This window comes from Platalea leucorodia, assembly GCF_965183815.1.
Source record: "Platalea leucorodia genome assembly, chromosome: 1".
Lineage (NCBI taxonomy): Eukaryota > Metazoa > Chordata > Aves > Pelecaniformes > Threskiornithidae > Platalea > Platalea leucorodia.
The window spans coordinates 111,031,239-111,050,970 of record NC_138823.1 but is presented as its reverse complement, the minus strand read 5'-3'; the positions used below and the strand labels follow the sequence as shown (position 1 = coordinate 111,050,970).

The window sequence follows — 19,732 nt, the reverse complement described above, 5'->3', positions numbered from 1 at the left end:
ACAAACCATTTTTAAAGCATACAGTGTATTTTTGACCAACATTTATCTTTGTTCCTCTCACGAGCAAAAGTGATATTCTTGCAGGTAATGTTGCTGTGCTGTATTAATATTGCCAGCACTTGGTGTGTCATACAAAAGCTTAAAATGATTGAGAGCGCTACAGAAACTTGAAACATTTTGAAAAAGTGACAGAACAAAATAATAAAATCATTTTGCATTGCATCTTCCACATTCGACTGAGATGTCTTCTCCGTGGCTCCTGCAGAAGAGTTGAGGTGCCCCTGCTAAGCTCTCTCCCATCTTCTCAGAGCCGGCTGGAATTAGGATACTATAGTGAACACCCTTTGCAGAGCAGGCAAGCTCTGGTATCTGTGCCGCTATGGCACTTGTTTTTCCATAGATCCTTCCCCACACAAAGCACTCCATTTCAGAAAAGCTCCCAAAGGCAGTGGGAAGCCATGACATTATGGGGTCAAATATGCTGTTTGGTAAGCCAGAGATCTCAATGGTTGAGTAGGGACACGTTATCTCTGAGTAAGCATTTTTGCCCTCTGGCAGAAAGTTGAGAGCCTGAGGTTTTATAGATAAGAAAATACTTCTATCCACTCCATCCTGGCGAAGTTCAGGTGAGCTCCTTCCGTCCTGACCTCTTTCGGATGACTCTCCGTGGAAGGGAGACTAAAGCAGTCTTATGAAACAGTGACAAACATGCATTTAGAAAACAGTGACGGGAGAAACAGACACAGAAAGGAAAGGCAGAAAGGACATGATGCTGTTGGGACATGAAAGACATGGAACAAGAATACAAAGTAGAGCATGGAAAATATCATGTTGATAAAAGCAGGAAAAATATCCAAGCCTGCATCTCCTACTAAACACACTACCAAATCGATGCATCAGCTAATCCCATTTGCCTGTCTTTTCCCAGCAGGATACCACTGCAAACTGCACATCTGCTTTGCTGGCTCCTACTTTCCTGCCTGTTCTCCAGTGCCAGTCCCTGGCACTGTCAGTAGCTGTGGACAAGGCTGGGGTGGCATGGGAGTTTCCACTAAAACAACAAGGCTTAGGGGGAAGCCCTGAGTGCACTTCTGAGCTGTAACCCTGCAATCCACAGCTCTATCTGGTGCTGCCCACTAGTGCCAGAAACTCCCCAGGGGCTCTTCTGAGACAGTATTACTGTGTCTGGCCTAAAACCGCCACCACCATCAGCTCCCTTTGGAGTAATTACTGCCAATTTGTCCTTAAACAGACAAAGAAAAGAGTAACTACAACCCACCATTTCAATTTATGTCTTTCCACTGAGTTATGGAGCAACCAGATGAGATCAGCTGAGGTGACCAAGCAGCTCACTGCCACTAACATGACTCTCTTCTCAGCCATGTGCTGAGAGGGGAGAGGGAATCAAGACTGTCTTTTTGGGTGGCATCTCTGTTTTGTTAATTAAGCTGGTGGAATGATCTTTTGTTACTTTACCCAGGTTCAATCCATGGAAGTTGCAACCCAATCCATTTTAAATTGTATCAAATTAGACCTCTCAAAATTAAACAGGAGCTTCTGTAAAGGCTTTTATACCAGTTCATATGTAAGAATTCAAATTTACATAGCCAAAATTAGAGTTCTCCCTAATAAAGGGCAGGAAAAGTAAAGAATCACGTGCTCGGTCTTTTACTTTTCTTCACTCCTTCAGTTGGTACAATTAACAGGAAGTCAAAGTGAAGTGCTTAAGCAATGTGGAAGCTTTCTACAGAGGAATCAAGGGCTACACAGCTACATACTGCTTCCAGCTTACCATGTTCTTATAAACTGAAAGACTGAGCAGAAAAGGCAAGGTATAAACCATCTTCTCTGTCCTTACAGCTTTAGAGGAGCTGCCTCTTGTTTATCTACAGTCTATCTACCTTATTTTCATTACATTCATCTAATAACATTACATTAGGTTACATTACCTAATGACTAGGTGTTACAGTACCCAGTTGTTAAATAGATAGCACACAATTCTCTTTGGAAGTTGCATGAACCACTCCTAGGAGATGACCATTTAAGAAAAACAGAATCAGATCATTTTCTTCTACACACTGAAGTGACTTAAAGCTGCCTTACTTGAGCAGTTGGATATTCTCCTTACACAGTGGACCTCTAGGTTGATTTAGCCAGTCAAACATCAAAGCCAGCTCTGAAACGTCTTTAGAAATGAAGACACATAAAACAGGTGACTTCTGACAGCTTTTCTGCAAAGATCAACTCTCCACCTTGCTATTGGCCATGCATCATGGGTTAATTTCTCAACCATTTCATTCATTTTTCCATCATTAGCTCATGGAAATCACTGTCATCAGATTTTAATAAGGCCAAAAATGTAACAGGATTCCAAAAGCACTTAGTGTTATTGGAGGGAATGAGACAACCCAAATAACACCTACAATGATCCGAAACAAACATGGGATTTGGACCTTCCCAAACACCTCATTAACGACAGCTAGAAAGAAGGGCTCTCTGTGGGTAAATTGTCCAATAACAGCTTACTACATGGCTTCTTTACCCTCCCTGTGATAAAAGTGGACCTCAACTTTGTGCAGGGCTCAAGTGAGGACAGCAGGACCTGTTTCAACTTTACCATTCCTGAGTTATTCTACATTGAACTGTAGACATGGCCTACAAAGAACACACACCCAAAACACCAATTCCTTCTGACCTACCACAGGTATCTTAACTTTGCAGAACATCTTTTTCTCTTTCATGACCTCCTTCACCTCCTCTTCATGGTTCCCCCCACCCTCCATCTCTGGAAAAATTAAGATAAATACTTTATTTTGAGACATCCCTGAGAGGCAGCAGGTTATCGTTCATTCAGTCTTGTAGTCTCGTTTGTGCCTCAGTATCCCCAGCTGTGAAGTGATAAAAATTTTTTCACCTTTATAAATTACAACGGACTTCTGGGGAAAAAAAGTGGCTGAGTCCCAAGCAGTGCTGAAAGTCTGGCCTGAATCACAAAACATTATTCCAAACAGTTATAGTTAGAGCTTCTGATATGTAACTCAACCTATCCTGACTTTATATTTTTTCCCAGATTCTCCAGAAAAGGCCAAGATTTGCCTTATTGACAAACCAAAACAAACAAAAAAATAGCTCCATGAAGCTTGCTGGAACATTAAGCACTAAGTACAGTCCACCAAACTCCTCTTCTTCCTGGGGAACCTGACTCTGAAGAAACAGAATCTTTGACTTTCCTTTTCTCCCAACCTAGCCTCCATGAAAAAGAAGAAAACTCTTTCCAAAATACAAATAAAGTACCTGAAGGGACACTAGCAGAGATCCTTTTCCATAAACACAAATAGTTATATCTGACACAAGATGCCCTAGGGCACTTACAACCCTCAGCTCACAAGAAAAGACTGAAATAGTCTTGGCGCCTTTCACCTTTCCAGAAAATCTGGTCCTTACTGCTAACAAAAAAATAGCTTGTTTTTAAAACAGTAGTTTCTGTCTCATGTTGTGCAATCTAATCTCACAGGTCTTTACCACTGAGTCTACTTCTGTAAATTAAACAATTTCCCAAACTACATCCTTTGGTAAGATCGCAAAACTAAAAATTATTCTGCCTAAAAAGTATTCCGCAACACTTAAAAAACCCCCACATTATTAGTATTAGAATTTGCTTATTGTTCAAATAGCAATGAAAACAATCAGCTACATTTGGTTTTAAGTGTGCTGCAGCTGTTTCAGATACCCAGATTAGGACCAACATCTTTCCCTCCTACACTAGTCCAACAAAGGATACTAGTCAGTATGTTTAACATAACCCAGCCTGACCAAGGATCCACCTAACCTAGTGCCCGGTTTGCAAAGGCGGCCATAAGCTGATGCCCAGAGAAAAGCAAGAATTTAGAAGCAGCCTGTATATTATATGCACATAAACACATGTAATATGCCAGCCTCCAACTAACACTCTCTCACTTTCCAGCTATTTATGAAGGGTATCAAAAGCCGGGCTTGACAGTGGTACCCAAGGGGAGGGCGAGACACAACAGGCAGAAGTTGAAACAAAAGAAGTTCAGACTGAATATAAGGAAACACTTTTTCACCATGAGGACTATCAAGCACTGGAGCAGGTTGCCCAGAAAGGTTGTGCAGGCTCTGCCCTTGGAGGCTTTCAAAACCAGACTGAATAAAGCTCTCAGTAAACTGGTATGAGCTAGGTGACCCTGCTGTCAGCAGGATATTGGACTAGAGACCTCCTGACATCCCTTCCGAGCTGAATTATCCTATGATCCTATTTTTCATCTGAGGATCTCTAGGGCTGGTGTTGTTTCCTTGTATCTAGTTACCCTCAGTTTTACTTTTATATGCAGTCTTCTCTTGAGCCTGTATAAACTTCTGACAGCTAGTTCCTCCACCACCTGACAAACAACATCCCTTGCTTTGATCCTGGCTCCATTGAGCTTCATTTCATGGCCCCAGCTCGCTTTCAGGTGAAAGAAATATAACAAACATCAGCCGGGGAAGAAGAGAAATACATTTAAAAGAATTATTTTAGTATCATTTATTCACAATATTCTTAGTACACGAAAACCCTTTTAATAAATACCCTGCACTACATTTCCCAATTTGGAGGTGAGGGGGAAGGGAGGCTACATATCACAACTTGCTTCAGTGACCATTACCTGCTGTCAAAACCTCTTAGCACTGTGCCTCCCTGCACAGCACACCTTTGGAATACCTGCATCTTTGGAATAAATGCAAAATAAGTACATTTTCACCTCCAGCCATTGCACAGGCACAGAAGTGTAAGAAGGAAGAATTGCTCGTCTCACACCTACCGGAGTTCCAGGTGCCAGTCTCAGTCTCAACCAAGGCACCTCAACCAAACGGGTACAGAGAACAAGTAAAGTTGTCCCTCCACGGCAATGGTATAAGACAGCATCATCACAACCTATGCTGCTCCACGGATTAGCAAACACTTTCAGTCACTGTCAGGTTTCTATTGGGTATCCTTCAAAACGTGATTTCAGTTAAGGCAGAGTTCACTTTTATTCTCCTGACTAAAGATGCTCTGTGGATACTTGCACAGCTTTCCATCCTCTGCACACAAGTGAGCTGAACATAGTGTATGAAGTTTGTACAAATGTGCCTGGTATGCTGTAACCTTCTGCATTTTAACAGTGAGACCAAACATCTTCCACCACCCCACAGAGGAAGGTGGTGATTCATCTCCACAGTACTAAAGTCCTATTTGCCTCTCCCTAGGAGTCCCATATCAATACATAATCTGGACAACTGAGACTCAAGAGACCACAAGGCTAAGAGGAACCACTGGATAATCATGCCTAAGTTTTTTTTTAATCCATCAGGATTTTTAAATACCACTCAGTTCCCTCATAGTAAGTCCAGTGATTAGTACCTAAATCATTTATTTTGTTTTGACATCAAGCCACAGTTTCTGGTTATGCCTCTGTCCATGCCATTAATGACTGCTTTAGGACCTAGCACTTTTTTTCCCCTATGAAACTACAAACTGTAAGTCACTCCTGTATCTTTCTTTTTAATGAAATAAACAGATTGGGCACCTGAAAGGATTTCTCCCTTCATAGGGAGGGATTTTTTCCAGCAATAAACATTTATGGTTCATTTCTTTACTCTCTAACTTGGTTATATTCTATAATGGCTGTTAATATTTAGACTGAGGGCCATGTTCTAGAATTTGGGGAAGGAAACAGTTGGAGAAGGACTGTTTTTCAGGATGCAGCCTCCATTGCTTAAGTATGGCTTTTATTCCTTTATCCTGTACACGTAACTTGCCCTATTGACTGAGGCCTATTGAAAAAAATGTAGCTAAATGCAATAAACCTGTAACACACCTCTGTCCTCACCATTATTTATCCTTCAGGAATCTCATCTAATTTGTTGATTCTTTCAGCAATGTTAACTGTATTTACTTTCAGATCACTGAAGATGTTGAATAGTGACAGGCTGTGTACTAATTTATAAAAAAAAAAAAAAAAAAAAAAAAAAACAAAACCAAAAAACCCAACCAAACCCCCAAACAGTAAGAAGAAGAACTACTGAAAATTTATCCCTTGATTACTACTTTTTGAGATTTCTCCTTAACAACTCTTAACAATATCACTGGCAGCAGTGAAAAAACAGTGAATCTAACTTTGTCTCCAGACAAACAACTAACCTGCAACCCTGCCTTAAAATGCTTAAATTCACTGCTTCCAATTTGTTAGAAGCTGTAACAAACAAGCAGAAGAGATCTGGGAAGAGCAAGATGGGCAACACTGCTCAGTGAGCCTCGTGAGAAGGGAAGATAAATAGAATCACAGGATCATAGAGTCATTAAATACTTCAGAAACAAATTTGAGACCCACTGAGGGAGTAACATGACAATTCCTGTTTCCTTGCACAGTAATAACTCAGTAGGAGTAACAGAACCTGCGACATATTTGTTTGGTCTTCCTTCACAAATAGCAGGTCCACCACCTCATGAAAACAACTGTGTGTTAGAAAAACATTTTCAAGAATGAAAAACAAGAGTTCTTAGTCTATACTGAGGAATCTTGCTCATCGCAGATAGTTATCTGCAGATTTCTGACCTGTGCATCATGCTGTTACCTCCTATAGGTGAGTCGGCAACAAATTCTTCCATTCACATTTGAAAAAAAGATGTTCCACATCAGCCTTCAATCAAAACTAGTAACACGGGAGAAATCTACTGCAGCAGCCATGTGTCTGTAGGTGTTCATGGGCATCAGCTTTTCTTTTATGCTTCGAGAAAAAAATAAAATCCTTCTGTTGCACCATAAAAAGCTTGATGAGAAGAATAATGCCTCAGGCAAACCCTAGAGGTAGAAGCAACTTGAAAGAAACACTGTGCTGAAAAACTAAGTTAATGCAATATTAAACAAGTGAAATCAGGGAAATGGGGAAAAAAAAAATCTTAGAGAGCCAGATTCTGAATTTCTTTACATTGACTTGACATTAACTTAATTCTGCTAATTACTGCAGAATTCCTAGTTACAGCAATTACACCACTCGCTCATACGAACGTAATATACAGAACCAGGCCCACAGATCTCTGTCTGCACCACAGAGCGCTGAACAGACAGACCTGAGGTCCACTGCTCCCCCGGCAGACCCCGAAACACAACTAACCTAGTTACATTTGCCACAACCTCCGAGTGTCTTGCCATGACCCGCTTCCCTGATTAGTGGTGAGTGGTGATGGAGAAGAACATGCAGAGCTGCATCCAGGCAACCAGAGCATCTTTTCCGCATCAGAAATGGCCCTTGGAACAACGATTGTGCTTTGCTGATTAAACCACACAAAGGACCTGGCTCCTCTCTGGAGATCGGTCTGGTTCTGTCCAAACCTTTCAAATGCATCACTCTGGGGCTGAGATACCGCCTCAGATACCACAGGCTAGATACACACACGCACAAACACACAAGTTTTCAACATTGAAAAAGGAAGGCTTCCCAGTGAAATGCTCATCCAACCTTGACCAAAACATCACAGTTCTTTCACACTGCTATTATTTCCTTACAACACAGAAGCCAGCTGCACATTTTTTAGTCACACCTCACCTTTCACCTGTTACCATGAGGCACATTCAATTTGTCAAGTGTCATACCAAAGGATTTTTTAAGATCCTCATTCAAAACCAACAGGATCAATTGCCTTGAGAAACCAGCATTGCCAGAGGCACGCAGTGACGCCACTATCGGTGCTACTGCAGTCTGGGGCCACCACTGCCCCTCCTCTCTGCCCCCAATGTCCTTTACTGCCTGTGGTAAAGGTTATCTCACCCGGTAGCAAGGGGCAGGAACTGACTGGTTACAGTCCCCGACAGGTCCTAAATTAATTTTGAGAATGTAATTTGGGTGTTGTTTTTGCAACCTGTTATTTTCAGGAAGATGCCAAAGCACGCAGAGGTATGAGCTTGCCTTTAAATACCCAGGGCTTTCTGTCTGCTACGTACTTCAAGTTTCGCTCCAAACGCTTGTGCTTAGCGTGCCATTTAGTTAACCATGCTGAAAAAGATGACAATCCTTTCAGCACTGCTGGCTCTGATTCTGGTCGATCTGCTAAAGGCACAAGGTGAGTCAAAAACATATTGGCAAATCAATCTTTGTGAATAAGATTCACATTCCAGAGTGTACTTATTCCCAGATTTCTTTTTTTTTTCCCCTCTTCAAACTCCTACTTGGGCTCTCTGGTCCATAAAAGCAACTATGTACGCATTTAGATATCCCTAGAAGTAACTTGACGTTTCAAACCATCCTCCTCATCCATGTAAATTCCTTTCATTTTATTTGTAGGTACCCCTGTTACCCCTGTGCTTGAGGCAACGAGCGTGGCGCAAAGCAGAGATCCCAGCATGCAACCCAGCACAGAGTTCCCCCTGGACTACAGCAGAGACCCATACAAGGAGGAAGGCATGGAGCAGACTGGGAACACTGGAGTGCTTCTTGGCGAACAGGCCACTTGGGAGCTGAGCGGAGAGCCAAGTACTGAATCTACCCCTAAGACGAGTGCAGAGCCAAGCAAAGAACCAACCCAGGAGTCAACGACTGAAATATCTGGTAAGACCCGTTTTGTCTTTGATTGTTCATGTTGTTATTATCTCAATTTCGTTACTCCAGTGCTCCTACCTTCCCTGCAATAATGGGGCAAGACGTAAAAAATACCCTGCCAGAAATAGACTACAAGGAAAAGCAGTATCTGGCATGCCAGAGATCTAGCCACCTTCTGCTCCTCTCCTCCTTCCAAAAACGTAAATAAATTGCTAGCAAGGGAAAGGAAGGTGAGAATCCTTAAGATAAATTGTGTTATTATGGATGAGTGCGTTTTACAGCTGCATCTGAAGCAAGGAGGCTGTACCTCCCCTCTCTGTGAAAGAGGTTTCTCTTGTGGATTTAGTTAATGATGCCTTATAACATGCATTCTTAATGTGGAAAAACAAACAACCAAAAACAGATTTATATGGTGGAGTTTCATTATTATGAAGGCCTGTGGTCTGCCTGAGTGACATTTCACTCTAGTGAACCTCACCTGCGTAAAGATGGGCCAAATTATCCCCTACAGAATAAAAACCTGAAGAGGAGTCAGAAATGCAGTGACTGCAAACCAGCAGAGGGTCTGTCATATCATCCATCCCTATGGAGCAGTCACCTGCTGATACACACCTGATATCACACACCAGGCTGGGTGATACAACATCACCCAAAGATCTCCTCTTGAACAGTGCTACATTTGAAGGCTCTACCCTTTGTCCCTCAGAGCCATCAGCAGCTTCTTCAGAGCTCACAGCAGGGCACAGAACATGGCAGGGAATACACCAAAGAATTACTTTTCCCCCATCCTCACCAATTCCTGCCATGCTTCTAGTCTGGCTAGCAAGACAATCTGACACCGACTTAACCTTCCATATTCCTTTACTCTTGTTCACATCAGCTGCCTTATCTTTTGAGAGTGTTTTCCCTTGAAAACATTTCCTTTGAAATGTTTTTGCTTTGTCTCTCCCACTTACTTGAACAGCATTTAGGACTATGTCTGTGCTAGGAAAACTGGAAATTACAGTATCATGTCCAGTGTGGTTTCAGAAAATGGAGCAACCCCTGAAATGAGTCAGCACTACTACCACCACCAAAACTAGGAAGCACTACGCTAGAATTTCCTGACCTCACTGTAAACTATCACCTTCACCACTGTTGTTAGCACCAGGGCAGCGTTGAGACCTCAAATGCTTCAGTAAATGCATGTAATGAACCTCAGCAAAAAAAACCCCACTATCAGGCACTCATGCTACTCACTCCTCCAGCCCCTGGATTTTGTACCTAACTGCAGCGTAAGATTCTGTGCCCTGTATCTCCCTGTTTCTCATTACCACAGTGAGCTGCTTTATCATGCACTCAGCCTCATTAACGAATAAAGGGACACAGCTTCATTATGAGATGATGCTAATTCTTTTGGGTTTCTTTTGTTTGGTTTTTTTTTAATTGTTTTTCTTGTTTGGAGTTTTGGGGTTTGATTTTTTTGTTTTTGTTTTTTTTTTTTTTTTAAAAGATATGAATGTCTTATATAATACATTATAAGTGAGGATCTTTTAAATGGACAGAAGGATCTTCTGAACAATGAAAGCTTGAGGAGGTTTTTTTTTTGTTTGTTTGCTTGTTCTTTACAATAGTTTATGTAGGAACAATCTTAATTTCCATGGTCTTCATAGGAAACAATTTGCAAAGCCCCAAAGTTGCAATTCCAAGCAGTGCTGTTACTCAGTGTAGTAGTTTTACGTTCACTCTCTTTGTTTTTACTCTAGAATAAACTGCATCATTAAATCTTGATGGAAAAGCAACAGCCACACGTACCTACAGAGTTGATTTCACCACAAAAGACGACACACGCGGTGACTGCAGCAAGCTGGACAGGAGAGCAGTTCCTAAAACTACAGCTTGCAGGAGAACTGTAACCATAGCCTTCAGTTCAAGAACCCATCTAATTCTTGCTTACTTTACCAGGTTAATTAGATAAAAGGTGACCTGCGCTGTTTTGCTTGCATAATAACCTGAAATAAAGAATGTCATTGCAACTACATGCTTTGTCATTATTGTAAAGCTGTTCCCTGCTCCACTTTAACAAAAAAGATTTTAGGGTATTTTTCTCTAGGTCTCCTCTCAAACTTATTTCAAACAAGTGATGCTTGTATTTTCTTATTTTGTTACTGCTGTGACCAAGCCTACATTCACTTTTCAGGAACGGAGGAACAGGGTTGTGAAAGTATTTTCAGCCAGGCTCCAGAAGACTTCAGCAGACTGCTCTAAGTCTGCTGAGGGCATCATCAAAGGAGGCAGAGAGTCTGAAACACCCATTAACCTACCAAAGAATAACACTTTTACACAGCTGTGGCTGCAACATGCGGAACTCCCTCTGAGTGTTTTCAGGGCTTGCAGGTACAATGACAAACCAGTCATTTATCTGCAAATTTTATCAGCCAGAACAGTAGGTAAAGAACATATACAGCTGTGTCCAAAAATGTTTGCTTTTGACAAAACTGTAGAAGACGAATTAGAAAGATGAATGTATTAACAACTTAACTCACCTATCTACATCTCATATAATATCCAAGTGCTTTCTACTGCCTGGCATCAATCGCAGCATTCCTTGCTTGGTACTCTTACTGTTGGAGCAAAGAGAGCAGGCTGAGGGCTGCACAGAACAGACATGCTGGCTCTCCTTGCAGACTATGAAACCATACAGAGATAATGCAAAATAAATTCAAAAGTGCCAGAAGAACAAGGTTCTCCAAAACAGTTTAGGAATCCATCTTTGCCAAGGAACTTAATGCTGAAAATTTTCATGAAAAAAATAACCAAACGAAATCAATTGCAGCACGCGAGATGTCTCTGTATCCTCAAGTACCTGGTGTAGTGTAGACAAAGCAGCTGTGTGATATTGGAAGAAAGGATAGGCAGTCTTGGATTTCCCTTTTTTCCAACTTAATTTCAAACATAATTTGGTATCTTCTAATTACTCATTTGTAAAGTCATAAATAAGGGAAGTCCAACATCTAATCCCCCATTTGTAAAATTAAGTAGAAGCTATCTAAATGCACTAAACCAGAACACTGGTTTATATATGTAGATCACCAGTATCTTGGAAGGCAATACAAAAGCCACCAAATATTACAATCAAAACACGTTTTGGTTCCAAGCCAGCATTCAGTTTCAAGGTTTCATCTTATAAATCAATTCTTACCGCCTGCCAGCATTGCTCTTCTGTTTGACCAATAAGCCAGAAAACCACTGAAGGTAAAAATAGCTTTAAAAAAAACAAAAACAAAACAAAAAACAGAACACCCACATTCCGTGCTTTTTATTGCACCATGCAACAAGGAGACACAAAATAACAATTAAAAAAAAAAAAACCTCAAGTTGCACAGTGGCACGCAGATAATTTCTAGAGTTTCGTATTCCTAAAATATTGCTCATATGATTGGTAGAAATTGTTAAGAGAAAGAAAATGGATTCAGTAACAAATAACATGTTGGGCAAAAATGACTGCTAATGAAGAAAATCACCACACGATGGCTCCAGATAGGGAGGCTTTTAAACAGAGTTGCATTAAATGTTCATACAAAACTATCACTACAAAACAAGTCAGCTAGCTCTGCAGCAGCAGGAGTGAAGAAATAGAGCAAACAGCTCACCTGCTTCTGATCTAGGCAATACAGAGGTTACTTGAAAATTTTCACTACTTTCTCTGGGTCACCTACCATGCAAGAATGCAGGTCACTGCCCTCTCATCTGTGGTTTGGAGAAACCTCTTTAGAGGGTGCCCAAGAGGATATTCAGGAGTACTGAATGAGATACAGCAAGGAAAATGATGGAAACCCACTTCTTAGAGTCACAGCAAGAAGTGGAATGAAGCAGCTCCCTCATTCAAAACCCTCATCAGGGTAGAAAGGCTGCAAGCAAATTAAAAGCAACTTAAATACAAAGGATTAGTTCTTAAAAGGCCATAATGAATTACCATGCATAACTGCACTGTCACTATGCACTTAGCTGTAAGTATATCCCGTAAGACTGTAAAACAGATTAATCCGAGATAAATAGTAAGCTGCCTGTTGGGACCTCAGCTTTTAAAGCTCTGAGTTGCAAACGAAAAGACCCTCTCTCTCTCCCAGGTTGTTTGTTCATAAATTATTCACTAGGTTTCTCGTACCTTCTTTCAGGACTTCTGATACCAAACAGAAACACAGTTTTGAGACACGCAGTTCCTTCTTATTCTTCACAGACTGCCTCTCCCACCTCTACGCCCACACCTACTGCAGAGGAAAGACATCACACAGGTGCCCAGAGTAAGAGCTCTCATGGCAGAAATGAAAAGCACCTCCTGTGGTTGTGCTCTGATAAATCCACCATACCATGATAAAGCACTATCTCCCTAAGCTCCTGTATGATGAAGCTTGTGCTGTTAACTACGAAGGCAGACTTGCATGTCTGCAGCACAGCCAACGTATTATTTATATCGTTTTGTTGCATTGCTTCGCCTTTCCCTTCAGAAGAACTTTCTGGAAAATTAATGGATACAGTGGGGGATGTATCCTGCCATGGAGTTTTGTTAAACAGCATTAGACTGTAGGAAAACAAGCTAGATGTTTTGTTAGAACAACTCACCAAGAGAGACCTGTGAAACTGGCAGGTAGAAGACTGGATGCTGAAGCAGCAAAAAAACCAAAATCCAGTTCCACCCACCTTAACTAAACCCCATGAACCACCTCAGTGACCCGCAGAAACGAGAGGCAGGTGAAAAGCAGACGACCCTCTGCATTGTTAGAAGTTACAGGTAAAGATATGCAGCACGTGGATACCGGTGAACAACTCCGAACAGGTTACTCTACAGGCACAGGAAGAACAGAGCAGAGCAAGAGTCGTATCGGCAAAAGGTACGCTTTTGCTCCTTGGAGTTAAGCTTACTCGGCTGGAAGAGGCACGCAGAGAGGTTTTGCTGGCATGCCAGTATCTTTACATCAGTGCTGGAGTATACCAGAGTACTGGAGACAGAAATAGGTAGAGCCTATGGCTAAGGGCAGCACTGCAGCTACTTTGTACTGTAGGAAGAAATTTAGAGTGGAGTGGCAAGAGGCAAGGGAATGTTCTTTGCCTGAACTATAAGCTGCATAATAATGCTATCTTGTTCAACAACAGCCTATAAAATATTCAGTGGGTATCTCTTTCACTGACCTGATAAAACGTATAGCTCAGGGCCAAGACGTTCACTTTGACATCTCAAAATTTTCCACTAGGAACCTGATGCAAATTAATACCAAACAGCAAGCGCTGTCATTACGGCATACAGAAAAACACTAGAAAGACTAAAGAAAGAAAAAGATTAAAGAAAGACTAGAACAGCAACTCTCTCCTGAAAAAACAAAAAAAAGTTGTTTACTTTACACTTTGAGTAAAACCAGCAACTACACCACCAGTGAAAAAGCTTCTCTCTACTATAGGGTAAACTAGCAATTAACAACATACCCCACAATCCTCCTCCATCACCACGCCGACACTAAAGGACCTCGGTGAGGCTTTGTTTCAGGTAATCCACAAGCAACAGAGCCAAATTCGAGTTCACCATGAGTCCTCAGCAGAGACCTTGCTAGTATCAGAAACTACCTGGGTGCAGGCTCAGTTTAGGAGGATTCTGTTACCCAAAGCCTCAAGCTGGGTTTTGCACCCAGCAGGACTTCGCACTTGGGCAAAGGCTAAGAGAAAAGGGAAGCAGACTTGCCTCCTTGGTCTGCTACCACTGGCTGTCCAGTTTGGCCCAAGAGTCACAACACATTAGTGCCAATAAACTCCAATTTCAACTGATTTTTCCAGGAATTTTAAAGCTGTTGCCCAATTCAGTCTAACATGGTATACAGAGGTTCCTTTCAGTAAAAGAAGGCTTAAGTTGTTTTCTATTCATGGCTACTAGTCACGTCTTCATGAAACAGCATACACCCAAAAAGGCATAGGTCTCAACACAAGGTACTTCTGAATCAACAAAAAATTCAGTTGAATAGGATAGGTGAAAGAAAGATTTAAGTTCTGCAGAAGTCAGTTCTGAAGTACACCTAAGGTGCTGAATTTAATCTCTCTGAAGAGAGCAAAAATGACAAGGGCACAACAGCAACTGTGCTTTAACTGAACTTTTTAATAGGGATGGATACAATTAATATACTGTAAGCCAGTTAACAATTTTCACTGAAATCTTATTACCTTAGTGAATAAATTAATGGTGAGCTGAACAAAAAAACCGCAAGGATTGAGTAAAGATATTGCAAATCCCTCGAGGAGCCCTTCCACTGCTACAGCTACTGTTTTCACTGATATACACCCAAAAATGTACTGTTACGATTCTTCCGTTTCTCCAAATGCCTCCACTGTAGCACCTGCAATATTTCAATGGCTAACTCATTTAATGACTTATAGTCCATTATCAGGTGGGCAGCTCTTTGGTAAAGGCGTGGCAACAGATTCTTTGCTTTCTGTCAATGCTCGTGGCTGATGAACAAAAACACTGAACCTGACACCTTGGTTCGCCGCTGCCCTCACAAAACCACTATTTGCGGTCATGGTGATGGCTTTTAAAGTGTCTCCTGTCCCAAAAATGGTTAGAGAACGGCTGTTGATTTTTGAACTAGCCACTAGTCCTAAGGCACGGTCAGACGGCTGATCTGGCACCACATTAATTCTTTTAACAAGCAACGCAGCTCGCTCTTTCTCCCCAGGCCCTCCCAGCGTTTCCAAGATGGACTGAAAATCTCTGACAGCCGATTCACAGGCAAAGAGCTCTTTCCCCTCCATGAACTCCTCCAGCTGAGGCAGGACTCTCTCCCTCCTTTCTTGAGCTGCTTGCTCTGTTAGCACTTTTTCTTTGAAGATGAAGTAGCAGCCACCGTAGCTCAGAGCAGAGACATAGGTTATTAAGGTAGTGATGTCCAAATTAACTCTATTGCATACGTTTACTTTGATCTGGGTAGGAAAAGCAATGCTGGCCACTAAATTGTCCCGGTCTACCCTGGTCACCTGCAGGAGTTCAGGGCCTTCTTCATCTGATTCACTGGCGCTAAGGTGTGTGTTTTCTGTAGATGGCTCCGCCAGTGAGTTCACAGCAACTATGTCTCCTCGCACAGATATTCCCATCTCCTTGAGTCTCTCTGCCATAGGACTGGACACGCTGTTGTAGAACGCAAAGATTATGTGGGGATTGCTGTACTCCACTGGCTGCTGGCGGCTTGCTTGCAGGAAGTCCTCTGCCTGCTCAATGACGCTCTTGTCACCATACTGGCCTCTGCCCAGCCAGATGTTATGCAGGGCCTCAGCCTTCCGACCGATGGCCTTCACCCACGTGTGACCTCCATTCGCAACAACATCTACCACCAGCGTCTGTTTGTCTCCAAACCTGTCCTCATAAGCAAAGACATGGAGGACACTGACAACATCCTCCAGGTTCTCTGCTGACTGAATAATGGCTTGGAGGTGGGTAAGGTTTGTACTCTGCAGATGGGATTCTTTAATAGCCACCTTCCCTGCCTCCACCTTGTGTAAGAAGTTTAGCTCAGCCTTCAGTTTGCCACATAGTTTTGCCCCACCTTCTATTCTCCTTTTCTGGGACTTGGAAAGGGCTTCCGCTCTCTTGATCAGTTCTTTGGCAACAGCAATTCTTTCACAAAGCAGCGACTGCACAGACATGTTGGAAACATTATTCCTATCAAGTGAAAGCAAAAGAGAAGATTGTTATTGCATGGCCAAGAATAAAGACAGTCAAAAGAGGTCTTTGCAACAGCATACACTGGAGCTCTGCTGTAAATTTAGTGCAACAGCTACCAGTATTGTAAAGCACAAGCATCAGGAACCTCAGCACAAGTCCCACCGAAGAGTTCAATTCCTTCGCCTCTGAGGATGCAACCTACAGCCTCAGATGTCAGTTCTCAGCAAGGGAGAACAGCAGCATTCAAGTCTCCACACATACCTTGCAAGTTTGTGGTTCCCCCCCTCGCCCCCCCACATGCAAGCCCTTCACTGAACTAGTCACTTAGATCTCAACTCTCACAGCTCATTCGCAAAAGTTGCCATCCAGAGCAAAATTAGAAGTCCTGTTAATGCCATACGCGAATCTTGCCTCTCCCTCTCACCACAGTTACCATTAAAATATAAAAGCAACCCACCAGGCTTACAGACATAAAAACTGTGAAGCCTGGCTCCCAGCAAATATTTTAACACAGCATAGAGGAAGGCCATTGTATTTTTACAATTATGGGTAGCACAGCTCTGTCCTCTCCAGCTTCCAACTTACACTGCACAACTCAGTGAATGAGCCCCTAACAACCTCCTGGCAAAGTTCCAACATTACACAGCATCATGATAGACTATGAGTCATAATTCTAGAGCCAGGAGCATCTAGAAATCTCTATGTTTTCCAGTTCTACTAGAGATTTACTATGTTGCATCCGGTAAGTCTGTTCCTTTACATCCATATTACCTTAGTATGTCTCCCTGAGAAAAGTATGATAGGAATTACTTAACTGAATGTGGGCTGGCTTTGAAAAATGTAGGATTCAATAGCACAGCAAATACCGTTTTTTTCTGTCAGGCAGTAAATAGCCACTATGAGTAGTGCAATGAATCAATTTTGACTCCCAGCTACAAGTATAAACAGATGCTCCTGTAATTCTTACCTAATCTGCATGTTGAAGCAAACTGGTACTAAAGGGCAAGACAAATACAGCTTCAGCTGAAAATGAGCAACAGGATACGGCCTGGGTCCTACAACAGGCTCTGCCAGGGCAACTGTGGAGCCTGGCTTCAAGCAGCTGAAATCACCCTTGCATTATGCACAAGTTCAAATACAGTCAGCATTAACTGCTACTGGCCTGGTCAATATCCAACATCACCAAAATCTCCCCCTTCTTCTCAACCAAAAAGCCTAATGTCTTCCAACGTGACCTACTGACTCTCTTTAGGGTCAGCGGAGGCCAGTAAAATCAGTTCTTCCCCTCCAAAGTCCTCACCATTGCCACAAGTTTATTCTTATATGTAAAGCAATGAGTAAAACTCCCCAGTTACTACTTTGGCACCCCTCCCCACAGCAGCTTCAACTTCTACAAACATAAAAAGGCTTCAAGACAAAGCTTACTTCAAGTTTTTCAGTGAAAGTAAGCCCACAAACCCCACTACTTTTCTGGCACAACTTCAAGGCAGTCTCACTATCAACCATAAGGCCTCGAAATCATAGAATCATTTACGTTTGAAAAGACCTTTAAGATCATTGAGTCCACCACTAAACCACATCCTCAAGCACCACATCTACCCATCTTTTAAATACCTTCAGGGACGGAGACTCAACCACTTCCCTGGGCAGCCTGTTCCAGTGCCTGACAGCCCTCTCAGTGAAGAAATTTTTTCACAATACCCAACCTAAACCTCCCCTGGCACAGCTTCAGGCCGTTTCCTCTCGTCCTGTTGCTTGTTACTTGGGAGAAGAGACCGACCCCCACCTCACTACAGCCTCCTTTCAGGTAGTTGTAGAGAGCAATAAGGTCTCCCCTCAGCCTCCTCTTCTCCAGGCTAAACAACCCCAGCCCCCTCAGCCGCTCCTCCTAAGACTTGTGCTCCAGACCCTTCACCAGCTTCGTTGCCCTTCTCTGGACACGCTCCAGCACCTCGATGTCCTTCTTGTAGTGAGGGGCCCAAAGCTGAACACAGGACTCGAGGTGCGGCCTCAGCAGTGCCCAGTACAGGGGCACTATCACCTCCCTGGTCCTGCTGGCCACACTATTTCTGACACAAGCCAGGAGGCCATTGGCCCTCTTGGCCACCTGACCACACTGGTGGCTCACGTTCAGCTGGCTGTCGACCAGCACCCCCAGGCCCTTTTCCGCCGGGCAGCTCTTCTCATAAGAACTATTCCTTAAAATGAGGTGGGGAAAAAAACAAAACCCTTCACACAAACGTTTGCTGCTACAAAGCGCCCTGTCAGACCGCTCGCTGAGACGGCCTCAGCCCGCCGCGCATGCGCACACCCGTCCCGCGGGGAAGCCGTGCCCACGCCCGCGGGACACGCCCGCCATTTGAGGGCGCCTCTCAGGGCCCGCCCCGCAGCCCGCCTCCCCTCAGCAGCTGCGCACCGGCGCCGCTTTACCCTTGCTCCCTTCCCCCCGGGGCCCGCATCTCCCCTCGGCGGGGAGCGGCGCAAACGGCCGCCTCTCCCGCCCCCGATCCGGCCCTGTCCGCCCGCCGCCCCCACCTTCGCGCCGCTCCGCGATCACGTGAGAGCGGCGCCGGGGAGGTCGCGGCGCCATCTTGGGTGAGGGCAGGGTGCCCTCGGCGCTTGCCCCCAGCCCCTCTCGGCGGCGCCGGCGGAGCCCCGGCCGCGCCCCCGTGCCTCGCCCTCGCCCGCCGCACCTTCCCCGGCAGGCCGGGCGGCGGGGTCGGGCGGCTGCGGGACGCGGGCCCCTGCCCCCCTTGCCCCCCGGGCACTGTCAGGGCGCGACACGCCCGGGCCCGCCTCGCCTCTCCGGGGGCTGCCGGGCCCCGCTCCCTCCCCGCCGCCGCCGCCTTCCCCCGGCGCCCGCAGCCCATACTCACAACCCGGCGGCAGCAGCCTTCGCCCCGGCAGCGGCGGCAGGCGGCCCGGGCCGGCGCGGCGCGGCTCGGCCCGGCCCAGCACCTCCCCCGGGGCCGCCGGGCGGGGACAGCCGCCGCACCCGCCTCGCCGCGCCGCCGGCCCCAGCCCTCCTCCCCGGCCGGCCTGCGCCCGGGCGGGCCGCCGTCCCCGCGGGGGTACGTGTGTCGTCCCGGAGAGCCGGTCGTAAGGAGCGGGGGCGTTACGTTAGGCCAGAAAGGCCAGAGACGAGTCAGCCTTGGGCTTGAACTTCGGCGGGGAAGAAGCAACCATGGCTGAATGCAGTTTGGGTCCAGGAAGCTCAGATAACAGGAACGGGCCTTATTAAACCATTTGGAGGGAAATGTGAGCGAGTCCTGAGTCGCTGCCCGCTTCCACACAGCAGCCATCTCCGCGGCCTCGGGCCTCCCTCCATGCTGCCGCAGTACATGGCAGCACGGGAGAGATTCGCCTTCTCTCCATCTGCCGCTGGTGGCTGGTTCCTGCCGCGAGCGGTTGTCTCTACTTGCCTAAAGGATTTCACAAGAGTCTGCAAAGCAGTAGCAAGCCAAAGCAAGTTGT

The 19,732-nt window shown here is 44.5% G+C and overlaps 1 protein-coding gene across 1 annotated transcript; it reads right to left on the bottom strand.

Annotated features, from left to right (window-relative positions):
* Window positions 1-14,678: 14,678 nt before the first annotated feature.
* On the bottom strand, window positions 14,679-19,262 carry LOC309591214 (UPF0415 protein C7orf25 homolog). Its single transcript, XM_082313242.1, has 2 exons — window positions 19,135-19,262; window positions 14,679-16,255 (listed from the first exon to the last, which is right to left on the bottom strand). The coding sequence occupies exon 2, from the start codon at window positions 16,237-16,239 to the stop codon at window positions 14,971-14,973; it is 1,269 nt and encodes a 422-aa protein (XP_082169368.1). The 5' UTR covers window positions 16,240-16,255; window positions 19,135-19,262; the 3' UTR covers window positions 14,679-14,970.
* Window positions 19,263-19,732: the final 470 nt, after the last annotated feature.

Excerpts from the sequence above, each read along its gene's own strand:
- LOC309591214 (XM_082313242.1), bottom strand. The coding sequence starts at position 16,239 with ATGTCTGTGCAGTCGCTGCTTTGTGAAAGAATTGCTGTTGCCAAAGAA.